The sequence below is a fragment of the Rousettus aegyptiacus genome, unplaced genomic scaffold, assembly GCF_014176215.1.
Source record: "Rousettus aegyptiacus isolate mRouAeg1 unplaced genomic scaffold, mRouAeg1.p scaffold_m13_p_7, whole genome shotgun sequence".
Lineage (NCBI taxonomy): Eukaryota > Metazoa > Chordata > Mammalia > Chiroptera > Pteropodidae > Rousettus > Rousettus aegyptiacus.
Genome location: NW_023416310.1, coordinates 16,096,857 through 16,119,332, shown reverse-complemented (window position 1 = coordinate 16,119,332; position 22,476 = coordinate 16,096,857). Strand labels below are relative to the sequence as shown.

Genomic DNA, 22,476 nt, shown 5'->3' with positions numbered 1-22,476 from the left:
CAAGTAAATGTCAAAAGCCAAAATTCCAAATGAAGGTCTTAAAGTGTAAACAAAATGAAGACAAATAGGACTGTGATATCCCTGCCTCTCCTTGCCTCTGTTCCTCCCAGCACTGCAGAGAAGGTGTTTGTGGAGGGAGAGGTATCTATTCGGAAAATAAATATTCCAGGGAAACAATTTCAGGCAAAACTTCTAGGTTCTCTATGTTCAGAGTCCCAACTTTTAGGTTTATTATGGCCATAGTACTGTTGAGGGTTGGTTGGTTTGTTTTTCACCACATATAATAAAGTGTTTTAAAAAGTAAAAAAATCCTGTCGTGAACATTTACTATAATACAATATAGGTTCAGTACAAGTATTCAAAGTATTAGAAAAAGAATCTGGTAATTATGAAGTTTATTAAAAACAAATTATGCCAAAATGGCTTTATTTCCTTTCTGGACAAGTTTGCTATATAGATAAATAAGTGAACTGCAGTAATTCAATAAATGCTAACTTCAACAGAAAGCCTGATAAACCATTTTATGCGTCCTTACACATATCTGAAGAAATGGGGCCCGAATGAGATTACATGCAGGGTTCACAGCTAGTTACAAAACCACATCAGAAAGGTTATCATTGTCAGCCTGTTAGGAGAGGCTCTGACCCTCTCCCGCATAGTTTTAAATGACTGGGATAAAAAATAGAGAAAGCATGCTTTTAAAATATGAAGATGGCACAAAAGTATGTGAAAAAGCTAATACGCAAGATGTAAGAAACGAAATTCAGAGGAACGAGACCTCTAACGTTAACTGAAAATAAACGTAAAGCCCTATACGCTGAGCAGCAAAATGAGATCTAGCATGAGGCGGCATCCGAGCCAGTAACAGAGTAGCCACCAAAACTGCATGAGCGGCCGCAGACGGCACCTGTCTGGAGTGGCAACAGTCCAGCTCTCCGCCGGCTGGCGGGAGGGGTCTGGAGACCCCGTAGCATGAGGAAGAGCAGAAGGTGCCTGGGATGGAAGTGGACTATTAACGGTCTCAGAGAAAGCATCAGACGGGCCTGAGGGTAAAGCCCAGGTGTGCCAATTACAAACTGCCGTCATGCACTCTGACTTACCTCCCTAAGCCTTGGTTTCCTCATTCATAAGATGAGGACGATCATAACAGTACCTACCCCATAGGTTTATTTTGAGAACTAAATGAAGTAAGGTATATACAGTGCCTAGAATAGTACCTGAAATAAGTATATAATACACATTAGTTATTATTATTAGGTTAGAAAGGAAATAAGAAAGATAACAACCAATACAGTTTCCAATTATCTGAGGATCTACCATAAAGTTTTAAAATGAACCTTAAAGGGTTGGAGGCCTTAGATACATGGAGAAGAGAAGAAGTCAATCCAGACAAGGAAAATTGCGTGAGCACTAGGAGGAAGGCTGAGAAATCCAGAGTATGTTTACACTGGGGGCGGGGGCGGGGGCAGGGTCAGGAGGGGAGTGAGTGCTGTGAGGGAAAATGAAGTAGTTCAATCTGACTGAAGTAAAGGGTTCCTTTTACACATTTAAAAAGAGCAAATCTACTTACAAACAAACCAAGATAAAAAACACCAAGAAAGCCTGGTTGAAAAAGCCATAGATACCAGCACTGGCTCTAGATGAAACGGATGGGCTTTTGCTCATTGTCTTCTTGCTATTGCTACTTGCACTCAGTTTCTGGGAGCTCTGTTTGTGTTCCAAAGAAGATGTAGAGGACGAGCTGCTGATGGATCCAAGCAGGTTAGCTAAAGCAGGTAAAGGAAACGAATACTTCAAAGGGTGGAAAAGAGGAAGTGAATCAATGAGATGCTTCTCCAGGTAAATCTCTCTGACATTCTCCACTTAGCTTCTCCAATTATGGATTCTACAATGTTGAATCAAATGACTGGTTTCATCCAAATATATCGTAGTTCATAATACAAGATTTTATTACATGAGCAACTGTATTTTAAGGACTCACACTATCTGACGACAATCTTATATAAGAAAATGTCATCACATCAACTACCTTAAACTATTTCCAACCACCAATCCCTCACCGCTCACTTTACATGAAATAGTAGAATCCTATCTTACTCGTAAAAACAAAAAACAAAACAAAAAATAAATAAATAAATAAAACACTATTGATATGTTTTAAGGTAACAAAGTTTAATATTAAAATGTTTGGAGTTAACTTGAAGGTAAGCAGGAATACTTTTGAATTTCTTATTCACGTTCTACTCACCCGATGATTTGATAGCTAAAGGCAACTTTAAATATTTTTATCAAGCTATCTATACTACATAATTTCCTTTTTGCTCTTATAGTCCAATAGTTCTCTAATTTAAGTGTACATAAGAATCACAGTGCAGAATTTTATACAAAAACATATTTACTTTAGTACGAGTCGCCTGGGGGATTTTCAAGGGTAAATTTTTACTATAATGATTTTTTCCTTACAAACTTTAAAATTTAGCTACCATCTAAATTATGTCACTATATTATTTTAAAATACCATCATAAAATTAAATTTTTAGAACAAAAGTTATAAATTATATTACCATCTTTTTCTGTTACAGTTTTCAATTCTTCACCGGGAGGTAATGACAGTGTCGATTCAGAAGCACTATCTTTTTTTAATGTCATTAGTCCTAGGACATAGAAACGAAACACTTTAAGCAAGAAAGGATTTTGTCTAACATTGAACAACAAAAAAATGTATTTCCTTTTTAAAGTACAGATAGTCCTCATTATCTACATCTTATCCACATCTAAAAACATGCTGGATAATAAATCCACAGATAGCAGAACCAATATTCCATTATTTAAAGGGAAAAGGAAAGAATGCATTCCTAGCCCATCTGAAAGCCCCAATTTCCCCAAATATCACTAAAGTACCTTTTAAACCTGTTTGACAATATACTAAGGAATTGTAAATAATATAAAACATTTAAAATATAGTTACTTAATTGTTTGATATTTAATGCACTTATTAGTGTGTTTGCGCAATATCAGCAGGTAAAGCAAACCTAATAGAGCTGAGATACGACGGACTTGCAGACAACTTCCATGATTTCACTGGCATGTGCATGCAATCTCATTGCAGCGGATTTTCTATTTATATAGTTAATTTGGGGCAAAAGCTTTTATATATCAATATAGTAATTATTCATTTAAGTGAGAGTCAGATAATAAATTCTGTACACTCTGCTATTTTGAAAATGATTACTTCACTCTCAGTACGCTAAACTCCCACACCAAAAAAAAAACTTTGAAAAAGAAAAAGCTCATAAATACTATTCTACCTTATTAAGACTCCTGTTTCAATCTACAGAACCAAATTATATAAATAAGAACCCAGTGGACTATACCTGGTCTTAAATTCCATCAAATATCCATTCCAATTCTACTCATTTATGAAGCATTTTTGGTGAAGAATTGTGCTTGGCACTGTAGCCATCACTAACATGCACAAGACATGGTCTTAGCCCTAAAGCAGGACCTTTTCAATTTGGTAAAATACACATACACATGAATAACTAAAATATGAGGACTTTTTTTTATATAAGCACTAGCATAGGAGGAGGAGATAATAATCATGCTGACAAAGATAAATTAATCCCTCAACAAGAAGATCACACAGTTTGAGATGAGTCTTGAGGGATAGGTCAGATTCCTTCTAGAGAATACCGGAGGTATCATCAGAAAGCACTGAGGGAAGACATTTTGGATAAACAAAAAGAAAAAAAAGTCTTAAAGACAGAGTCAGAGGAGGAGGAGTAGCTGGGCTGAAATTAAGACTACTTTGGGAAATGAGAGAGAAGTAAACTGGACAGATAGGTCACAGTAAAAACTTAGAAGTAATAGTCCAGGCTAAGGAACTGAAGTAATAGTCCAGGCTAAGGAACAGAAACTCCTCAGTAAGGAACAAGCCTCTGATGGGCTTGGAAAAGCAGGACCGGCATGAGCAGAGTTAGAGACGAACAACATGACCCTGACAGCAAAGTTTAGAAGGAAACTAGAGGCGAGATGGAGGCAGAGACCAGTCAGCAGTGATTACGCAGGCCAGGAATGGGGGCCAGAACTGTAACAGCAGGAACTGAGCAGACAGGCGGGTGAGAGAGACTTTGTGAAGGCGACCCACGGAGTGAATTTCTTATTTTTTAGTTATATTTTTCAGCTCTAAAATATTCATTTGGTCTTTTCTTTTTATTTAAATTATCGTTGGGATAACTGAAGATTTGCATGCAAACAATACGGGGAGATTTCTCATACATTTGGTCCAGTTTCCCCTCAAGGTAGCATTTTAAAAAACTAGTGCAATATCATAACCAGGAATGTCATTGATACAATCCACCAATCCTACTTAGATCATCCCAGTTTTAGGCATATTCATGTGTGTGTGTGTGTGTGTGTGTGTGTGTGTGTGTGTGTGTACACATGCATCATTTGGTTTTTTTATTTTCGTTTTTCTACTGAAACTTTCTTTCCATTAGTCTCAATTGTATTTATTTATCCTTAATTCTTAGAGAGTTAGTCATAACATATTATTTAAAGCCTTTATCTCATAAATATCTGTATCATCTCAGGATGGCATCTTTCGATTGTCTTTTTCTTTCAGAGGTGTTAAGACTTTCTTGGTTTTTCATATTTTGAGAAATTTTGGATTGTATCCTATACATTACAAATATTATTTTATAGGACTCTGGTCTTATTTAAATTCCATGGAAAATGTTGTTTCCTTCTGTTTCAGCGGGCAGTTGACTGGGTTAGATTCAGGCTGAAAGTTCCTACCCACTTTCTGTCCAAAGCTGTTCTGGGATCTGTCTCACATGCTCTGCCACACAGTCAGGAGTCCGGGACATGGGCGGTGGTCTACACAGGAGACCCAAGCCTGTGGTCAGCTCGCACCATGCATGCCCAGCTTGAGTGTAAGCCCAGGAGTTCAAACCCAACGTTCTGAGGTCACTTTCTGGAGCTCCCTCCTCACCGCGGTCTCCCTGGCACTTTCCTGATCCCAGGGGCCACCCCTTCCTGGTATTCTGGGTAGAACACCAAGACTTGACTTTCCCGGCTCCGTCCTACAATCTCCTACGACTAACTCTGCCTCAGGGGCTAAGCAGTGAGAAAAAAGGGACAAAAACTAATGGGGATTCCATCCATTTGGGGACCACAGTTTCTCTGGTCAGAAACAAGGGTTCTCCTCCCTTGAGGCTTAGGGTGCCTGTCCAGGGCCGGCTGCTGCTGCCCCGTGCTGCACCGTTTAGGGGCTGGGGCGGGAAAAGACCAAAGCGGGGAATCCACTCAAGACAGAAAGCAGGGGGTTTCCTCCACTTTCTGCCTAGTAGGGGGCCCCTTTCTCACTCCTCAGACCAGAAACAGAGCGCTTCTCTTTGAGCTTCCTTTCCATGTCTGCAGTGTACTTCTGGGCTTCAGGTTAAAGGACCCCATTTACTACAGCTCCAAAAAGTATGAAGTACCTCAGACTAGACCTAACAAAACAAGTACAAAATATCTCTGGAGACAACTACAAAATCTTCTTGAGATGTTTTTAAAAGACCTAAATAGGGAGATATCCCAAGCTCATAATTAAAAGACTGATATTGTAAAGATGTCAGTTCTTGCCACCCTGATTTAAGGTTTAAATGCAATACCAATTAAACCTTCAACAGATATATTTTAAAAGAAACTAACAGCTTATTCTAAAACTCATATGGAAGTGTGCTTTATAAGGGCCTAAATAGGCATATTAAGGTTCATTTTTTTAATTATAGTAATTATGAAATACTGTATTGACACAGAGATATTCAAATAATCCAATGGAACAGATTAGAGAGGCCAACCAAATTCTTAGACAAAATCCTTTAATCATTAATGAGTTAGCAAGTATGTATCGAGTTCCTATTTTGTGTTGTGTGCTACGTTGAATACAAAAATACAAAATACTCTCACGGTCCATTTAAAGTTTAAAATTTTGCTGAGAGAATAAAAGATCTGCACAAATAAAGCAATCAGAGGACAAAGCCCAAGATAGCAAATAACTGAGTGGTATTTATGAAAGGGTATATGAAGTTAGGCAATGAAGGGATCAGAACACTCCGGGGTCATGGGGAAGTTTTCGTGGAGGAACAAGATCTGAATAAGGAGGCAAAGCACGGCCAAGTGCCTGCGCTTGGGACACTAGCATGAGACCAAAATAAAGGGATGGAGATAGCGGGAGAGGAAAGGGAAAACATCGAAATACTCTTGTGAGGAATTAAAATCATAAACTATGATTGAGGTCGAAAACACTTAAGATTCAGGTTTTATTAGAATCGGTTGTCACAGCCAACAACAACAACAAAAAATGTGAAGCAATCTAAATATAAGGAATTCCAAAAACAAAAGTGCCGAGGAAGATACTTAACTTTCCAGTTTGACCTACCAGTATTTACTTTTGATGTTACGTGAGCTACATCGATTTTCTGAGACCTGATGAGAGGTATGGCTTTCGTGGAAGGAGTGTGTACTATGTTCTTCCTTCGATCTTTTGCTTTACTTATCTTTGAAAGAGGTGCAAAAATACCTAAGGGAGAATGGAGGATTTTAGTGTTAAGCAATTAAAAGTATTTCAAAGGAAGGGGGCAATACAACTGTTTAGTAATATAAATCTTTAAATTCTTTTTTAGTGCCTACTAGGTGTCCTGTAGTAAGAAACAAAAAAAACAGTAAACGCCCTCAAAGAGCTTAGAATCTAATTATCAAGACTAACGACATACGCAATAATTTAAGAATCACATAAAAGATACATAATTAGGTATTAAGTGAAATTCAGGGGAAAAAGAAGTGAGTAATAGTGTTTCCTTACAATTATTTCTGACTAAGCTATTGACAAATAATAATGCACTACATAATGTTAAAAACTAGTCTTCCATGTCACTTTATGTCTCTGTTCAGACATATTTCCCCATATTACAGCTTTTATGTCCATATTTTATCTCTCTTCAAGCCTGCACACCTGTAGAAGACAAAATTCAAGATTACTCTTTTCTGCATTTCCCCACTCAGACAAATTACAGTGCATTACACATAATAGAGATACAAAAATCTTTTTAAGTATGAAATATATTCTTCTCTATCCCTTTCCTTCAGGTGATGAGATTAGGGAGGCCACCTGCGTTCAGTTAACAATCCTTAAGCTTTTCCCAGGTATCTGATTTACATCCACTATATGCATTGCTAATGATTTTGACCTTGCCTTTAGTCTCCTTGAAGGCTGCCAAAATTAGCTAATAGAGGAAAATTAAAATTAATTCTTAATCTCCCACAACTAACCAAATAAATTTCAAATGGATTAAGCAATATAGCATAAAAAAATTAAAACATTTAAAAGAATAAAATATATAACATAAGTAATCACTGGATAAGAAAGAACTATCTGAGCATAAAAGCAATATAAGAAATTATAAATGAAAAGTATTTCAACTACATAAAACGGTATGTCCGAAAATACTGCAAATTAAGTTCAAAGGCTAATGACAGACTGCACAAAATATCTGTAGTAAATACAAGAAATTAATATTCTAAATATGTATTTGTATTTTTAAAAATTCTTATCAGTTTTAAAAAACACTAATATCTCAATTTTTAATGGGCAAATAATATAATCATTTTGTCAAGGTAATATAAAAAAATACATATACAATAAAATATTTTAAATGTTTTATTTCACCAGAGTTAGAGCAATATTAATTCAAACATCAACATTTTCACCCATCAAACTGGAAAAATTAAAGGAAATGGAGACACAAAAAAATCACATTTTTAAATAATATTTAAAGACTTGGGGAAATTATATTGGTGTCAAATAAAAATGCAGAATATATAACTATATATAATCTAAATTTTGTGAAAAAATTGAAACAAAAAATATACAGTTGATTTATTTTCTTCTCCTTTTTATGTATTTCAAATCTTATACAATGAGTGCTTTTCCATAACAAAAACATTTTTTAATAATGGACCAAAAAATGAGGCTCCATCTTAAGTTTCTGACAAAAGGAAAGTGGTTGTTTTGATAAATTTATAACAACTAGCAAACAGCTAACATTTTTGAGTGCTTACAGGGAATCAAATACTATTCTAGGTACTTTATAAATTTATCAACATATTTAATCCTTACATGAATTCTTGGGATTTTTGTTATCCTTATTTTATAGAAGACAAATTAAGGCACAGGAAGAGAAAGATGGCTGGTCATACAGCTGGTAGGCAGTGAAGCTGATTCACACCCAAGCACTGAGACTCTAAAGCCCATACTCTTCACCATTATACCATATTGCTTCCCCTTAGAGCTACCTGTGCAACCAGGGAAATGAATGTTCTAGAAGAATATTTCATGGAAAGGGAAAGTATTCCACAACGTAGTGAGTGACAAAGTGAAATCAATGTGTCTAGGTGTGTGTGTGTGTATGTGTGTATGAGAGAGAGAGAAAAAAAAATGAATTAAAAAAAAATTGTTCAGAAAGAGAGTCATCTCAGCTAAGGAGTGGAGTAATAAAGTTAGCCTCATTGCTTTTCCAATTCTTCAAGTTTCCCAACCTCCAGAGTTTAGTATTTCCCTGATAAGAAAGTCCCTCCCTCAGTCATGAAACCACCGCTGGCAGGATTTGAGGTGTACGGAGCTGGGCGTTCTCCTGGTGAGATACCAGCTCCCAACCATGACACTGTTCACAGCAAGAAGAGACAGCCCCTTCGTTTATTACAAGTAACTAAGGGGAAAGGTTTTTTCCAAAACAATAAAAGAGTAAAATTTGAGTCTTTTAACTGAATCATCATTAACTTAGAAAGAACCTTCCTTACCGTATTTGGGGGCACATTTAAAGTACTGGACTTTCCCAACACTTCCATTGTTTTTTCCTTCTGGCTCATCCAACTCAATGCCAGCCCACTGCCCACTTGCAAATTCAGTTGTTCCACAAAACCTTAATGTTCCAACCTAAAGAAAATACAAAACAGAATAACTTTTGAGTATTACTAGTAATTTTAAGTATCCTACTCTAGCAACTGGACCATAGAAGTTTTAAAAAACTATTCTGTCACAGTAGACTTCAAAACAAGGAATATGAGCAGGAATAAAAAAATATGTTAAATAATGACAAATGAGTCAATTCATCAAGAAGATGTAAGGATTCTAAATCTTAAACCAAAAATCACTAATAGAAAAACATAAGGAAAATCTCCAAATATTTGGAAATTAAAAAATATACTCCCAAATAACCCATGGTAAAAGAGAAAATCACAAGGAAAATTAGAAAATATTTTTAATTGAATGAAAATAACATATCAAAATTTGTGAGATACAGCAAAAGCAGTACAGAGAAGAAAATTTATATTAAAATGCTTACATTAGGAAGGATCTCAAATCAATGATATAAACTTCCACCTTAAGAAACGAGAAAGCAAAGACTCAAAGCAAGCAAAAGGAAGAAAATAATACAGATAAGTAATTAAGAACAGAAAAACAATAGAGAAAATCAATGAAACCAAAAACTAGTTCTTTAGAAAGATAAATGAGATTAATAAACTTTTAGTTGGAGACCAAGCAGGGAGAAAAGACAAAAGACACAAAATACAAACACCTTGAGTGAAAGAGGGGTATTGTTACATTCCTTCAGTCATTTAAATAGTAAGAAAATACTATAAATAACTCTATGTCTATAAATTTGACAAATGAGATGAAATGTATTAGTTCCTGGAAAGAAACGAAGTGCCAAAGTTTACAACTGAATTAAATTTGTAGTTAAAATCTTCAAAAAAAAAAAAAAATTCAGATCCGAACAGCCTCACTGGTGAATTCCACCAAAGAATTTAAGAAAAAATAGTACCATTTCTATATAAACTCATCTAGAATATAAAAATAGAGGGATCAATCTCTAACTCATTTTATAAAGCCAGCATTATACCTCAATACCACAACCATAGGCATTAGAAAAAAGGAAAACTATATACCAATATCCCTCATGAACACAGACACAAGAATCCTCAACAAAATAATTGCAAATCAAATCCAGCAATACATAGGAAGGATAATACACCGTGACCAAGTGAGGTTTATCATGAGAATGCAAGGCTACGCCCACATTTGAGAATTAATATAATTCATCGTATCCACAGACTAAAGAGTGCAGGGAACCTTGTTCTCCTGACATATGCAGAAAAAGCCTGCAGCAAATTTCAACATCCTTTCATGATAAAATTAACTTAAAAAAATAATAATAAACTCTAAGCAAAGTAGGAATAGATGGAAACTTCTTCAGCTTATATGATCAATACACAAACATCAATTGTATTTCTATATGCTAGCAATAAAAAATTAGAAAATAAAATTTCAAAACCACCACTGTTTACAATAGCACCAAAGATCATGAAAAACTTAAATATAACTCTAACAAAGTAGGTATAGTATCTGAATGCTTAAAAACAAAATTGATGAAATAAACCAAAAACCTATTAGAGAGGTATAGTGTGTTTGTGAAAGACTCAACATTTTTAAGATGTCGGTTTCCTCAATCTGTTCTATGTTTAACACAACTCCACTCAAAATCCCAAGATAACTTTTTGTAAAAATCTATAAATTGACTCTAAAATGTGCATGGAAAGGCAAAGGAACTTAAAAAAAAGAAGAAGAAAGAAAGCAAAAAAAAAAATGGAAGGCCTAAAAATATCTGACAGAGTAGTATCGAAGAAAGGATAACTAACTATTAGATCAATGGAGCAAAATAGGATCCAGAAATACACCCACACATATGTGGGTCAATTGACAAAGGTGCAAAGGCAATTCAAGGGAGAAAAAATAGTCTTTTCTGAAAATGGTGCTGAAACAAATGGATAGATAGATGGATGGAAGGAAAAGAGAGAAAAAGAGAGAGAGGGAAGGAGAGAGGAAAGAAGGAAGGGACTTCTATGTATACCTAGTACTCTATAAACAAAAATAAACTAAAAATTAGATATAATACTAAATGTAAAACCTAAAATTATAAACTCCTAGAAGATAGTAATTTCTTAGCTTTACTAAACACACAGTCCATAAAAGAAAAGGTTGATAAAATGGACTTAATCAAAATTTTAAATTTCTGCTCTTTGAAAAAACACTCCTAAGAGAATGAAAAGATAAGCAATGGACTGAAAGAAAATAAAATGAAACAAGACCAGCCAGAGGATGATAAAGTTAAACCCGGCTGACTGGTATATGAATGCTCATTATATGAATGCTCATCACATGCTTCTCTTTTTGTGTGGCTTTAAATTATCCAAAATAAAAAGTAAAATAAAACAACAGAATAATAATTCTTCTAAATATCCATTCTCAGACATAAGACAGGAATGCTAATGAAGCTGAATATTAATCCCAAATTTTTTTTAAATGCTCTGCATTCATAATTTTTTGATATTTTAGCTCCACAGATAAAATGATGAAAAATTAAATGTCCTATGAATGTATTCTTTTGGAAGTTGATAGATAACATTTTCAACATAAAAGTTTTTTGTAGCTTACCATCCTTTTTGAAACAATTTTCTCAGTAAATCGAACTCTCAGATTTCAGCGTATTCTGAAAAACATCCATCTCCCTCACCACGAGCCTACCCAAATATTTAGACACAACTGTTAGGAAATTCAATATCCAAGCAGGAATTCCTTGTTCCCTTATCCAAGCTCCCTAATAACCCCAAAATTCGAAAAAACAAAACAAAATTTTAAAAAACCCTCCCACATGAGGTACTAAAAAAAAAAAGAGGGCAACCAGCGAATGTCATAAGGAAACCGAGGCTTTGAAGCGTCTTCAGTGGGGTGCATGGGGGTACGCTCCACTTGCCCGCATACATTTTTATTATCGGGTTAAAATAATATCTCAGGTTTCTCCCTTCGTGGGGTCTCAAGGCCAAACGCCCATGACTGGCGAGGTCCCCTTTGCTCCATCTCTGCGGAGTAGCAGGAGAGGAAGACACAGCACTGAGAAGCGCTGGGGCGGCTGCGAGGTCAAGCCTCCAGGCCGGATGGCGCCCCTCAGTTCACTCGACAGCTGTACCACAGGCTTCTCGTTTCCGGGTCAAGTAAGGATGTCTTCCTTATTAAGTTCAAATCACAGATACGCTTAAATCATACTTTACAGTAAAAGCACACCTGAGTTTCACATGGTCCGTTAAGTACCTTCCTACCTACACATCGAACGTTTTGTTCAAAGACTCAGACCGCACTGGATGCACCCTTGGCACGCGGGCCGCGGACACGCTGACCCTGGACGTAGCTTCGGAGACTGCAGTCACTTACTGTACCTTCTGTCCCGCAATGACAACACGGTCCCCCAACTTCAGGCCAACTGACGTAAGCACGGCCTTGCTGGTGACACGGTCATGATTTGCAAGCACGGGCTTGGGGACATCACATGACACAGGCATCGCGTCTAACAGCATCTGCTTGATTTCTTTAGCAGTTGCCGCAGCATCGGCCATTTCCAACGGCATGTCCACTGGGTCTGGAACCACGTCCGCAGGGACCTGTCCTTTGTCGTTCTATAAGTAAGGAGATGAGAAAATGTCGCTTCACGTGAAAATTACTTAGAGCCCTATACAGTCACATAGAATTATTTTTGTTAAAATATAAAGTTAACTTCCTTCACCATTTGTTTATTCAAACGTATTTAACATCTCCTATACGCCAGATACCATTCTGAGTGATAAAGATGCCACATAAAGAAAACCAAAAGCCCTGGCCTCCAAAAGCACTTTCTGGGAGGAGAGACAGGCTATTCACAATCAAACAAGTCAGATACAGGGTATATTAATGTTAAAAGTGACAGTAAGAAAAAAAAAATAGCACAGAGAATGGGAATGGAGGACGTAGGGGCGGAGGTGGCTATTAATGCACAGTGGTCTGGGGGAGCCTCATCGCTAAGATGCATTGACCCAGAAGGCCAAGGAGATGAGGGAGCAGCATGCAGGTCAGCTGGTAGGGAAAGCGTTCCAGGCCCCGGGGAAGAACAAGAGCTAAGGCCACAAGTCACAGCACGCCTGGCTGCACAGGACCGACTGGCTTCCCAACCCCAGATCTGAGACTCTAGCCACTGCTCCACAGCTGCCGTCTTGGCGCTGTGACTTCGACCCGCCCTGCCCATTCATGGAGTGACTCAGGTTTCAGGAAGAGAAACTGCATATAGTTTTGACTCTTGTAAAATTCGGGCTCTGATAAAAAATAAAAATAAAAATAAAAGCCAGGTCTGTTCTCACTAAAAGGAGAGACTGTATCCTGGGGATGATGCATCCTGTAACAAGATAAAATGGTCAGTTACAAGCCCACTAACATCTGCATGGTGTTTATGAAAACACTACCATACAAATTATCTCATTTGGTGCTCACGTCAAGAAAAAAAGCTTGTGACTAAAACAGATAAAAATCCTTGCCCATTAAGAATTTATATTGTAGTAGGAGAAACGATCATCAGCTAAACAAGTAAAATATTACTAACATTTTCCAGTTTGCCAATTAGGGAAATGAGGCTGGGAGAGATTAATGACCCGCTTGAAGTCATTTACGTGATTACTGGCGCAGATGGCATGACAGTCCGTGTCTAGGGCCTGCCCGCCTCTCAGGCTTTCTCTTCCATGCCATCCTTCCCTCAGACAAGTTATCTTTCTTCTCTGCCCCCTGACCAAAAAACCTAGAATTTATGACAAAGATTCCAGATTGTAATCTCTTTCGAAGACAATGAAGCAAGATTATTTTGCTGAGGAAATTTTTCCCTTATCTTCGCCACTGATAATTGTCTTCAAATGATCCATGTGGATTAAAGAATGAGGCTTTTAAAATATGCTCAGTTTACAAGAATAATTTTGTTTGTTTAAAATTGGACTCAGATTTGTCCTAAGTAAAAATACGGTAGAAAGAGACGTTATTTCTGGGATGGTGATGGACTATTTTCACCCCAGATTTCAAAGAAAAAATATAAAATATAATAAAGATATGTACAGCACCAATATGTACTCTTTATAAAAAGAGATGGAAAAATTTTTTAAATAAATGCCTATAAAGTTGTAAACTATATTTACAACAAATATTTTACTTCATATTTCTAAGTCCTCACCTTTCTAGAGTAAGTCACACACTTGTGTTAATTCCTATAAAATGTACCAACTTAAACTTGTTAATTTTAAATAAAATGACGATGATGTCACGCTAACATAAGGAGACTTATTCATAATTAATTATAGAATTTCTCTGCCTTCTAAAATAGTGGTTCTCAGAGCATGATCGGAGGGCTACGCTGACCCACATACTGACCACTTTTTAAAAAAGGATTAACCTTCAAAATACAGTAATCTATTATGAAGTGTTCCTGGCCTGAATTGGTAATTTACCACAAGGACATCATCCGTCACTGCATCTCACTAAATTCAAAATATGCTCTCCACTAATGGGGTTCTGGCAACAGTTGTACCAGCAGAAGCAAACATGGATCACCTTCGCATTACAGACAAACTGATTTATCTTCTAGCCTTTGCTAATCTCTACGCCCAAAATGCTTTTCTCACCCTCCCTCCTATACGTAACTGGTTAATTCTTAAACCATGTGTGAGCACTCAGTGTCCCCTCTGCCAGGAAGCCTTGGGGAGACACCCTCCTATGTGGCACTGAGAATAATCTGCCCACCCCTTCATCATAACGCACCGAACACCCTGCAGTAAAACTGACCACCTGCTTTCTCGTCCACCCTCCCTTCTAGACTGTATTCTTTTTGAGGACAAAGACTTTTATTTATTGTTGTTTTTTTTCCCTGGTGTCCAATAAACAATAGGAAAGGAAGGAAGAAAGGAAGGAGAAGGGGAGGGTTAACTAATCAATGGGGTTCAACAGAAAGTGGCAGAGAAGTAGGGAGAAGGGAGATACAGGAAGAGGGAGGGACAAGGAAGAGGAGAAGAGCCTTTATCAAACTTTTCTTCCCACCCCTGCCCCTTTAAGGGAAGGCACAGACCCAATTAAGATTCCCTGTCTATGGCCATGCCACCCTGAACAAGCCCGATCCAGTCTGATCTCTGAAGCTAAGCAGGGCCGGGCCTGGTTAGTACTTGGATGGGAGACCACCTCGGAAGACCAGGTGCTGTAGGCGTAAAAAAAAAAAAAAAAAAAAAGATTCCCTGACATGGCAAGTCACTTTTTGTAATATAAAGGAAAAGATCATTAAGAGCCACTTTTGTGAAGACACCAAAATACCAAAGGATTTAAAGATTATGAAATTCAATCCTGTATGTTAACTCTGTAAATCAGTAACATTACCATGAAAAAACAAATTTTTCCTCTAATTTGATTTTTCAAAGTTTACTCCATTCTTAAAAGGGCATTTTTAAAAACTGTCTGGAATAAAATATCTCTCCAAAAGAATTTAAAATGTAATACAAAAATATAACTTAAATACATGCACTTGTATTTAAGAGTTAACTTTTATTTATAAATATAGCAAAAGCCTAAATGAAAGATATGTAAACTCAAAGATGATTACACTTTCAGGAGCATTTTATTTTGCTGAATGAAAGTAAGTTTTGTAGAATTTATTAATATAAGAGGACTGAAAATTACTGCTATGCCTTAAAATTATTTGAGATAGTTTATCATCATTACTCTTTTCATGGGACACAAAAATATAAATTATACTTGCTTATAAAAGAGTTCTATAACAACATCTAGTTTCAACTCTTCACAGGGAGATATTAGATGTTTTAATTATTTTCATATTTTTCACTTTTAATTTAACCTCTTACCCTAAATGCAGGATTTGCTCCAAGCTCCAATAAGCATTTCACAGTACCTGCACACAAGTTATATGCGGCAATGTGCAAAGCTGTTCCAAAATTAAAGTCACTGCAAGTGGCATCCACATCTACAATTAAACATCACAAGTGTATTAACTAAAATTTTAAATTTAGTTATAATGTAAAAGGAGACAGGCCGGGGTTGGGGGAAGAGCTTTATTAGCCATTTATGAGATTTCAATAAACTCACTAGAAGCATCATTTCACAATGGAACAAAATTTTCATACTACAGTCTGGTTAACCAATTATTTTCTTAGTATAATAAAATTTCATTATAAAATGGATTGATGTTATCATGGGTTTCCCAACTATCACAAACAAAACCATACTTAAAAGCAATTAATGGCAGTAATTATTATTGATAGAAGTAACTACCTTAACCTCTCATTAAACCTTTTGCATATATGCCATGCCAACTACAATGAGGTAATAGGGCGTAGGTAAGGGAACAGAAAACAACAGTCCGTGGGCCAAATCCAGCTCACCAACTATTTTTGTTAATAAAGTTTTATTGTAACATAGTTACACACATTCATTTACATATTCTCTATGGATACTTTCATGCCACAGCTGCAGAACTAAACAGTTACAACAGAGACCATAAAAAAAATAGAATCTTTACTATTTGGCCCTTTATATAAAAAAGAAAAAGGTAAGTAAATCTGCAAAATTTTTAAACCAGGAAGAAGTTAAAGACTTATTAAAAATATAAATGCTTACATATTGTACTCATTCATAACTTATTTATTCAAAAATGAACTTGGACTTCATAATAAGAAAAGGAATCTTGCAATTCCTGCTATACACAGGAAATCCTCCAGATTTAGGAATCCCATTTTGAATGTTTTCAATAACAAGGGTTTAATATTTATTAAGGGTTTGATAAAGACACTATACTATTAAGAGAGGCCTTCTTAACATCTTTCAAAAGTGAAAAGGTAAAAATTAGAAAATGGACAGTTATACAAACCAGAGGTTAAAAACAAACATACTGCGAATCTGTCCATTGATTCTCTAAGACAAATCATCTACCAGTGGAGAAAACACTGTACACAGCTGTGACTTAAAAGTTAAAACTACTGCACCTGCTCTCATTTTTTCTCAAAAGAAAAGTGACCCACTAAGAGGACCAGAGGTAAAGTCGAAATACTAGGTCTGTAATTTAGGCATTCTGATGATCAATTTTACGATATCAACAAGATAGGAAGATAATAATTATAAGAAAAAACTATCTTTTCACAGAATCACAGAATTTCAGAAATGAATGCTACCTAAAATAAATATTCTTTATTATATCAATGCTTAGCTCTGAAGGCTTTATTGCTCTATTTCTGGCTACTCAAATAAGACAAAAGAATTATATTAGCACAAAGATTCAATTATACTTTATAAAATCCATGTTATACTCCGTCCGGAATTTACAGAGATATAAAAACCCAGAGAACACTTTTTATTTTGTATCTCTTTGTACTAAGCCTTTGTGTGAAAGGATAGTTATTAACCTTCAATATAGAAATTCTAAACTATCTCTGAAAAAAAATGGAAGAGGAAGTTTTATGAAACAAGATGGATTAGAATAAAAAATCCTTTGAATTATCATTTTTATGCCACTACTAAAATGTCCAATAGCAATATCTAATGATCATCTTATAGTACTTGCCTTTTGGTTTAGATGTCTTCAGGATCACTCGTACAAGCTCAGGAACATCAAAATAAGCAGCATAATGCAAAGCATTCATATTTGTCCAGCGACTCCGCAAACTAACATCTGCTCCCAGATCAATAAGTTGAGTTGCAAATTTTACAGCTGTATCAACATCACCTAAGAAAGGTTTTCTAAATTATTTTTCTTCAGTACAAATTTAAGTTTCAATGAATGGTTATCTACTGCCCCATTTAAAAAGCCAAAGTAAACAACATACTGAATAAACACTTATGCCTCAAAACTTTCACTTACAAGGAATTTATTCTAAGAAAACAACCATCCTCAGGAATATGGATAAACACTTAGCTATGAAGATGTTTATCACAGCACTCATAATTTGTATTATGAATGAAATTTTGAAACAATTTAAATGTACAATAATAAGAAATTAAATAAACTATGAGACATCCATATAATGGAATACTATAAAGCCGTTAAAAATAGTGTATTGGACCAGTGCTAATCAGAGAGTGCTCTGTGGACCACTGCCAGTAACAACCGTAATTTACTTGTACTTTTTGTAACTAGTTTTCCCTATGTAATCATTTCTTCTGAATATATTAATTTAAATGTAATTTTATGCCTTTTGAAAAATATTTAGATTTGTATTTAATGTTTTTATTTCATTGTTCTATTATAAATTCTTTTTTTTTATTATTTTACAAAAGTATGAGTCCATGATTGGTTGAGAAAGAAAAAAAGAAAGAAAGGCAGGGAGAGAGGGAGGGAAGGAGGGAGGGAAGGAAGGAGGAAAAGGAAAAAGAAGTCCTTCACCATCAATACTTTTAGAGGCACTGTATCAGAGCCTTGAAACAGGGAGAGATGTTCACAAAAAGAGAGGTAGGTTTATGCAACGGTAAATAAAGCACAGGAGAATACCAATTTTGGAAAATATGAACATATATATATAGAGAGAGAGAGAGAAAAAAACAGACCTTAGACCAGCCTGTGACTGGGGTCTGTGTGGACTGGGGACACCTGGAAAACTGAGCTTGGATTGTCAAACCTTGCCGTAGACTCTCAGGAAGGTTCCAGGGTGTTGCCAGTTAGTCTCACCTAGCGAGCATGCAGGCATGAAGCCTGGTCCCAAAAGGCTAGGAGGTGCCATGAGGCTATAAAAACCACCTTGAGAAAAGGGAGGAATGGGAGCAAGGTTTCTGGAAGAAGATAACTGAATCCTCGCCTAGTCAGGGAATGCTGTCATGAGCTATGCCCTCCCAGGGATTTTGGCTAGCATAAACATAGCTCGTACCAGCACGAATACAGATGTTCTAAGCAATTAATATATTTACCGCATACTTACCAATACCATGAGCTCCAGATTTGCAAGTGTAATGTAAAAGAGTCATATCTGTCAATCCATCTCTGTCATTCACATGGCAACCTCTCTTAAGAATCTGATGAAACCAAGGAAGACGTGATTACAACGACTGAAGTCAACTGATTTCAAACCAATGCTGGGGAACCAAGTTTATCTCATCTAAATTAGTTCTCAAAAAATGTGTAAATAGAACTGGCTTCTTCTGAAGGTAAATTTTAAATCTGCACCCAACAATAATGAAACTGAACTTGTCACCAGATCGGAAAAAATTCTTAAAGAGTTTTCAAAGTAATCTGGCACTCCAAATATATTCCTTCACCTCTCAGAAAATAAGTAAATTTTCTTTCTAATGAGTGCAATGGTATTTTAAAAGAGTATAAGGTCTCTCTTTCTACAATATGAAAATATGTTGGTCAAAAATAACCCATTTATTCTTTAATGCTGCCTTCAAAAATATCAAATTTTTAAAAATTTTATTTAAGCCTAGATCTTTACCAAACCATCCGAAAGTACAGATAAAACATGATGATAATCAAATACTCTCATGAAAGAATTTTTTGAAGCTCACAAAATTAATTTGTACAAAGAAAGAAACTATGAAGAACACCTGCTCCCACCAAGAGTCTACACTGTCATATAACTCCAGGTATAAGAAAGTGTGAAGCATGAAGGAACAAAGGAAAAAATGTACAGTACTAACTGCTCCATGAAAAAGCTGGAAATACAAAGAACATACATCAGAAGCTTTAAAAGGTTTTCCCTTTAACATCATCTTTCCATTCACATGGAGGTAGAAGGAGGGGTGCGGGGGGGAATCTCTATGATTAACAACCTCAACGATGCATGACTTAAAATGCAAGAATCCCTTACCTCATTCCCAATAATGTCGATGTTTTGCTGGACCTGAGGAACCCACTGTCTTAAAATGGCAAATAATTCTGATACAGATGTTTTGGGATCAAAGAGAATTTCCTGACATGATGTATCATTAGGATCAAAAAAGGAAAATTCTGAAATAAAAAAGGTGTGAATTAAATTAAAAGTTCCAAATAAACATATTGAAAATAATGAACAATAAGACCAGAGCTTAAATGATGTAAATATTTTTAGATGCTACAAAAAGCAGGTTCACCTTAAGCAATTCTCAAAAGCAAAGTCGCAATCACCAAAAAGTATGAGGTATTCTTGAATTCTTGTGAGATGAAATTTTCATTTATCATGCCACATTTTATTATAGGTGAAACAAAAACATACAGGCAAAAACCCTGATCTCAAACCCTAAACTTTCCAAAAACTATTTCTAAGGCACAGAAAAGCTGTCAAGTTCTATCAATATTTTCACCTCAAAAAACAGAAATATGTCATGAACATTCAGTTTACAACTAAATAAATAAATCAGACATCTAAGTCATGAATTGGTAAGGAGAGGTCTCAAAAAACCAATTGATCAATAAATAAAATTTAAAAATAATATAAAATGTCTACCATTTACATAAAATCATAAATATATAATACATGTTCTTCATAGACATTCATATATATAGTAAAAGTATAATAATATGGTCTGGAATAGTCACACTAAATATAAGCCAGTGGTTGCCCCTGGGGAGCAAGGAGAAAGGAAAATGGAGAGAATTTCAACTTTATCTTTAAGGTTTTATTTCTTTTAAGTTAAAAAACAAGAACTAGAGGAAATATGACAAAATGCTAATAGTTGTTCATTCTGATGGTGGATATGTCTGACACACGTTTGCTATCACTGTTTTCTGAATTTGTAAGCAAGTTCCTATTTTAAAAAAATGAAATACGATGGAAAAAAACTATATACAATAACAATAAAAGCAACAAACATGCCGATAAATTTGTGAGGCTTATTTAAAGAAAACTGAAGGGACTGAGGAGACTTAAATTGAGAGAAACACTTCATGTTCCTGGATTGGATGATAAAATATTTAAAGCTGTCAATTTTTCCAAGAACGTTATTTAAAATTTTTCAATTCTAATCAAAATCTCACTAGAATTTATTTGTGGAGAGAGATAAAATTATTCTGCTATCCATCTATGCCAAAGTGTATCAAACATTAACACAGATAGAAATCACCTGGGGATCTTGTTATAGTGTAAATCCTGATCCAGGAAGTCCCAAGTGGGGCCTGGAATTACATTTCTAACAAGCTCCCAGTGATGCCAATGCTACTAGGATAAGGACCACACAGTGAATAGCAAAGATCTAGAAACTAAATGTAAGAGAGATAAGCAAGAATATTTGCCCCAAAAAGAACAATGTAACAGTGCTTCAGTAATTATATACAGGGGTAATGGCGAATAGCAGCCATCTCATTTAAAAAATAATAATACATTACACTTATTAAGTGCTTAATAGGAGCCAGGGACCTTCCCACGCACTTTACATATATTACCTTATTTGAGCCTCATAACAACCCTATGACATAGGTACTATTATTATACTCATTTGATCAAAAAAGGAACAAGGGGATAGAGAAAATAGGTTATTTTCCCAAGATCACACAACTAAGTGGTGGGGTGAGAATTAAGCCAGACTGATCTATAAGCTTAACCTCTATGCTATACAGCATATTAACAAATCTAACTACATCTAAATTTTCAGCTTTCATACAACAAGAAAAACAATTTTTTTTAATGAAAAATAAGTGTAAGGGAAAGAGTAGAATGTTCCACTTCGAGTCGAGTACTGGGGAACCAGATTTGCCCTTCAACCTGAAACAACCAAAAAAGCAAAAGAAACAGATGGAAACGGGTTTTCAAGGCACTGAATTCCAGGTATTTAAAGAAAGCAATCCCGAAGAGACAGGATATAAGCAAAGTGAGTCTTATAATAGCACCCAGGTTTCTGCCTTAAGAGTTTCCAGGCTGGAGTTAAACAACAAAGAAAGAGCCCAGCAGACCCCCTGAGCTGAGGAAACAAAGCTGAGAGCCCAAGGAAATAAGGAAATCAATGCAGCTATATAGTGCACAAGGCAAAGTGTCAGAGAGGACTGAGATGCACAGAGATGTGAGAGAGCCGCAGAGATCCACAGAGGGTCCCCCTCGAGTAGTATTAACATAAATTTGTGAGAAAATTCCTGAGGTAAGGGAAAGAACAGTCCAAAAGGATTAGAAAGATTAGTGCTCAGTACTCATAAAGGGCCTAGAATAGTGCCTGTTCCCACGAAAAGGACTGGACAAAAAACTCACAGGGCATTGGGTAGAGTGCTCAGTAGTGAAAAATCATTAGCCCCAGATCAGCACTGCTTCAGAACCACCTAACAAATCATAAAAGCAAGACCTGAAAGGATCGGACTATTCCCAAGTAACTTAACTGCGTCCCAGAACAAAGCTCAGAATAGTTATAGAAATACAAAAATATCCAGCACCCAAAAGGGCAAAATTCATAATGTCTGGCATCCAACCAAAGATTAGAAAGGGGAAAACACGAAGCATAATTACAGAAGTAATTAATTAAAATAGACCTAGTGTTGACACAATTACAATTAACAAAACAGAACATTAAAGCAACCATAATATCTGTATTCTAAGTGTTCAAAGGGTTAAATAAAGACATACAAAATATAAAAAGAAATG

The 22,476-nt window shown here is 35.8% G+C and overlaps 1 protein-coding gene and 1 pseudogene across 5 annotated transcripts in view; one reads left to right on the top strand and one right to left on the bottom strand.

Moving 5' to 3' along the window:
• Positions 1 to 22,476, bottom strand: part of CLIP4 (CAP-Gly domain containing linker protein family member 4) — a 53,541-nt gene that overhangs the window by 20,501 nt on the left and 10,564 nt on the right. For 4 of the 5 annotated variants that reach the window (XM_016145332.2, XM_016145329.2, XM_016145328.2 and 1 more), the window contains exons 3-11: positions 19,744 to 19,883; positions 18,856 to 18,949; positions 17,508 to 17,669; positions 15,796 to 15,914; positions 12,319 to 12,555; positions 8,845 to 8,980; positions 6,428 to 6,568; positions 2,565 to 2,654; positions 1,626 to 1,766 (exon numbers count right to left, since the gene is read on the bottom strand). In XM_016145332.2, coding sequence (XP_016000818.2) covers positions 1,626 to 1,766; positions 2,565 to 2,654; positions 6,428 to 6,568; positions 8,845 to 8,980; positions 12,319 to 12,555; positions 15,796 to 15,914; positions 17,508 to 17,669; positions 18,856 to 18,949; positions 19,744 to 19,883 — 1,260 coding nt within the window. The remainder of the gene's footprint in view (positions 1 to 1,625; positions 1,767 to 2,564; positions 2,655 to 6,427; positions 6,569 to 8,844; positions 8,981 to 12,318; positions 12,556 to 15,795; positions 15,915 to 17,507; positions 17,670 to 18,855; positions 18,950 to 19,743; positions 19,884 to 22,476) is intronic. The other variant, XM_016145333.2, reaches the window with a different exon arrangement.
• LOC118605785 lies at positions 15,028 to 15,146 on the top strand (annotated as a pseudogene).